Source organism: Salmo trutta, chromosome 17 (assembly GCF_901001165.1).
Source record: "Salmo trutta chromosome 17, fSalTru1.1, whole genome shotgun sequence".
Taxonomy (NCBI): domain Eukaryota; kingdom Metazoa; phylum Chordata; class Actinopteri; order Salmoniformes; family Salmonidae; genus Salmo; species Salmo trutta.
In genome coordinates, this window is record NC_042973.1 from 35738637 (window position 1) to 35743216 (window position 4580).

The 4580-nt window shown below is 43.4% G+C and overlaps 1 protein-coding gene across 1 annotated transcript; it reads right to left on the bottom strand.

The window, feature by feature from the left end:
* Positions 1-1838: 1838 nt before the first annotated feature.
* LOC115152123 (four-jointed box protein 1) lies at positions 1839-4265 on the bottom strand. The gene has a single exon (XM_029696662.1). It carries the CDS (start codon positions 3772-3774, stop codon positions 2491-2493), a length of 1284 nt encoding a protein of 427 aa, XP_029552522.1. The 5' UTR covers positions 3775-4265; the 3' UTR covers positions 1839-2490.
* Between the last annotated feature and the right edge of the window lie 315 nt (positions 4266-4580).

Below are 4580 nucleotides of genomic sequence, written 5' to 3' on the forward strand. Positions count from 1 at the left end.
GGCCTGCCCAACGAAGGAAAGGCGCCCTGTGTCAAAAATGCTAGGTTTCCCTATAGTTTTTTCAGGTTCTCATTCTAAAAATCTAACGTTTTTAATAGAAAAACTACAAAAATTAGATGTTCTAAGTCCACAACAATGCTTAAAGCTGTAATATGTAACTTTTTGGGCGACCCAAACAAATTCACATAGAAATGTGAGTTATAGATCTGTCATTCTCATTGAAAGCAAGTCTAAGAGGCAGTAGATCTGTTCTATGTGCGCTATATCTATGCATCCTGTTCTTATGTTTTATTTTTGCATCTTTTACTTTTGTACCCCAGGTTCAAACAGCTGAAAATGTTTGGTTATGGAAAATATATTTCTTAGGTTTAGATGGTACACTGATTATTTATACTATACTTGCTTGTTTTGTCACATAAACCGAAATTAGGGAACTATTACAATTTTAGCAACCAAGAAATGGCAGAGTGGTTTCTGCATAGTGCAACTTTAAACCACATCAGGAGACCATTTTTGAGGCCTGTGTAAAATCAGTCAAAATATTTTTGGGAGTTTTTTTGTTGTTGCAGTCAACATTTAATTGGGAAGTTTTTTGGGGAAAGCCTTAAAAATGTTCATTCAAATAGCACTGAATTATGAAATTGCAAAGATTCAACAAAGACTTTTTCAATAAGTTTAAATATCTTCCAACCCTACCGGCTACTGATGCCGTTCAATTCTATGAGCTTCTCCATGTGACAATCATGAGAGCTGCGCACTTTGACTGCCTGATATTCAGCTGAAACTATACTGAACAAAAATATAAATGCAACATGCAACAATTTCAAAGATTTTTACCAAGTTACTGTTCAATTGAGGAAATCAGTCAACTGAAATAAATTCATTAGGCCCTAATCTATGGATTTCACATCTGGGAATACAGATATGCTTCTGTTGGTCACAGATACCTAAAACAAAGTGGTATTTCTGTGCATTCAAATTGCCATCGATAAAATGCAATTGTGTTGGTTGTCTGTAGCCTGCCCATATCATAACCCCACCCCCACCACCATGGGCACTAGGTTCACAACATTGACATCAGCAAACTGCAAGTCCACACAACACCTTACATGTGGTCTGCGGTTGTGAGGCCGGTTCGACCTACTGCCAAATTCCCTAAAATGATGTTTGAAGTGGCTTATGGTAGAGAAATTAACATTAAATTCTCTGGCAACAGTTCTGGTGGACATTCCTGCAGTCAGCATGCCAATTTCACACTCCCTCAAAACTTGAGACATCTTTGGAATTGTGTTGTGTGACAAAACGGCACATTTTAGAGTGGCTTTTTAATGAGGCCATGTGTAATGATCATGCTGTTTAATCAGCTTCTTGATATGCCACACCTGTCAAGTGGATGGATTATCTTGGCAAAAGGAGAAATGTTCACAAACAGGGATGTAAACAAATTTGTGCACAAAAATGTTTATGCGTATGGAACATTTCTGGGATCTTCTATTTCAGCTTATGAAACATGGGACCAACACTTTACATGTTGCGTTTATATTTTTGTTCAGTGTAGCTATGTGTGTGGCGCGCATGTACATATATTTCACATGCTTTATTACAATTGTGTAGGCTACTTTGTGAATAAAGTATCTATTGTACTACATAATTTATATGGCATTTACCTTCACTATACTACTTTGTTACGCATCAGTGGGGATTAAGTAGTGAGTATAAGCAATGCCCACGGGGGAAAAGTGGGTAAATGGCGTATATCTGCTACCTGCATATATCCCCCACTACACCACTGACATTAAGGCAGAAGATACAATCACAAGACAACCAAATACATGAAAGTGTTTGCAATGACAATTGATTGTACAGTAGGCTAGAGCTTCTATAAAAGGAGTGAGACAGGTGACAAAGTCTACATTATACATTTTTGTGGCAACAAATACAAAACATTTTAGGAGTAACCTATTAAGGCTTGGCTCTCATTATCAAGCAGTCCAGTTTCTTATGGAGATTATTGAACACAATGCACCTTGTGCATACAGATGATATGAAGTGATTATTCATTATCCCCCTTACACCACAATAGTTTGTTCCTATTAATAAACACAACTGTGTAGCCTATCAAACTCCTGAGGTTGAAGGCTGACCATTAAACCTAAATAGCTACAAAGATGCATTGGCTCCTAAATAGCTACAAAGATGCATTGGCTCATATCACATTATTCCTGCAGCTATGTTTTGAGGCTGGCTGAAAATAAATTATGACCCATCCTGCACGAAGCCAAAAAATCAACGTCAATGTTTATATTTATGCAGACATATAAAGTAGGCAAAACGTTGTTTTCACAAGAGGTAGTTCATCAATATATTAAAAAAAACTGTTCCAACTGACGCGCATTAATCTAGTACAGGTGTGTGGTTACTGATTTGCAGCACATGTCATTCTGTGGAGCAGATGCCAGATACAGAACCTCTAAGTGAGAGGAATCAAAACTAAACGCCCAGCTGGTGGTACTTCACCTTGCAATGCAATATGTGTTTGTATAATCTGTTTATTCGACTCTGTAGTACTCCCGCATGTTCATCAGAGAGAAACCCTAATTCTGGAGACAAAGGTTCGCTGTCTCTGTATAGCTCGAGCAGCCGAGTCCTGGTGTCCCTGCGCCGGTGCAGTTCTATAACACGCTGTACTGTCCTCTTTCTGAACACACACACTGAGTCTAAGACGGTGCTGTGGTACTTCTCCCACATATCCAGTACCCGGTAACCGTGCACAAGCCCTGCCTCGTTGTCGATGAAAACCAGGTCGCCGCGGGGTGTTCTGAGCAGGTTGTTGGTCTCCCTCTCCATCACGCGCGAGTCCCACTGCAGGCTAAAGAGGTTGCTAACGAGCCTGTCGAAGTTAGCAGACAGGTAGTCCAATATTATCAGGTCCGTCCACTGCATTAGCTCGAGCAGCTCCGCCGTCGTCTTGTTCCCCAGCTCCCCCCGTAGAGGACGCAGCCCCTTGCTCTCTTGGCGCAGCGGCGCAGGTGTGATTACCCCTGTCAGGTTGGCGACCCACTGGGTGAGTGAGACCACGGCCCGCTCACTCCACTGTAAACCTCCTATTCTTCTTCTCACAGAAGCCCATTGTTCACTGTCAACGTTCAACTGGGCGAGGATGAGAGGCGGCAGATTTGTAATACCCAGCAAACTAGCCAGGTAATAAGTCAAAGTTTCCCCCTGCACCTGGTCCGCGTTTATTCCATAACGCACGCATGCTTTGGATCGGTCCGAAAAAGTGGCAAGTTGATTGGATATTCTACCACAGCCCGGCTCCAGTCTGACAATCCGGTGTCCCCGGGCTCTCCCTCTCCATGCCCGGGCATGTTCCTCACTGAAGCTGACGGGAAACGTATCCTCAAGCCATTCACTCCAAAAAATCCCCTCAACCGGAGAGCCCAATTTGGCCGGGACCCCCCTCTGCGCTGACCCCTTGTTATCTACATTCATATGGTAATCTCTGATTCCTAAAGAGCCAGTTTGATCCGCAACACCAGTGAGATTGTGGGCATCCAGGATGCCCCCCAAATGCAGTCTCTGTGCTACTGGAACGGCGAGCAAAGCCCGGAAAGTTTTAGCAGAGAGGTCCGGGGATGGCCCAATGTCAGCGGACCCCCTACTCGTTAACTGTAGTCCCGTGTTGTATCTCTCCAATCTGCTCCAGACGTAGAATACACTGGCACAAGTGCAGAGAAAGAGAAGTGCAAGTAAATTCGCCGATACAGCCCTCATGGTTACTGAAAGCCGCCCTTCCCTTTGTTGCGACGAGATGACTAGCACATCCCCGACGGCTTCAGCTTCAATTATTAACGAGTGTGTGGAATAAGAACTAGGTAGGCTAATCCAAGTGTTGTGAAACCACACCTAGCCAGAGTGCGATGCCTAGCACAGGCGCTGCGTCCCGTGCCCCGTTCACGGGCGGAGTTGGACTGTTTGGATTAAGGAACCGCCCGTTAATAAGCAACGAGGTTCGCATCTCTGTTCCCGTTGGGTGAACTAAAATCCTTCTCCGTCGATAGGATATGAGTCATGACGCAGTCTTTTATTTAACGGATCATCTTTTTTTTCAGCGTCTCTCGTTCCGGACAGCAAAGTGCTTTTTCTCTCCGCGTCTCCATCTCTCCGATCTCCACTGGGTGCTGGTTGAGTTTGATTTGTGGTTGAGTTTGATTTGTGTAGCTTCTGCTCCACAGAGACGGGGGGTGGGGGGCACGTGACTCGGGCTGCGAGCTGGGTAGGCTTATCGTCGGAAGTGGTGGGTCATATGGAAGCGTACTTTGGAGAGCTACACATCCAGAGCAAGTGCACGCAACGGCGACTCGCGGGGGCAGCTTAAGGTGCACGGTTCTATCTGAATCAAACCGGCACTTTATTCAATTTTTTCAGTTTTGTAAAAAATACATTTTTACACCATTGGACTATATATTTTGATTTGTTTAACACTTGTTGGCTTACTAGATGTTTCCATATGTGTTATTTCATAGTTTTGATATCTTCACTATTATTCTACAATGTAAAAAAAAAGAAGGAAAATGAAG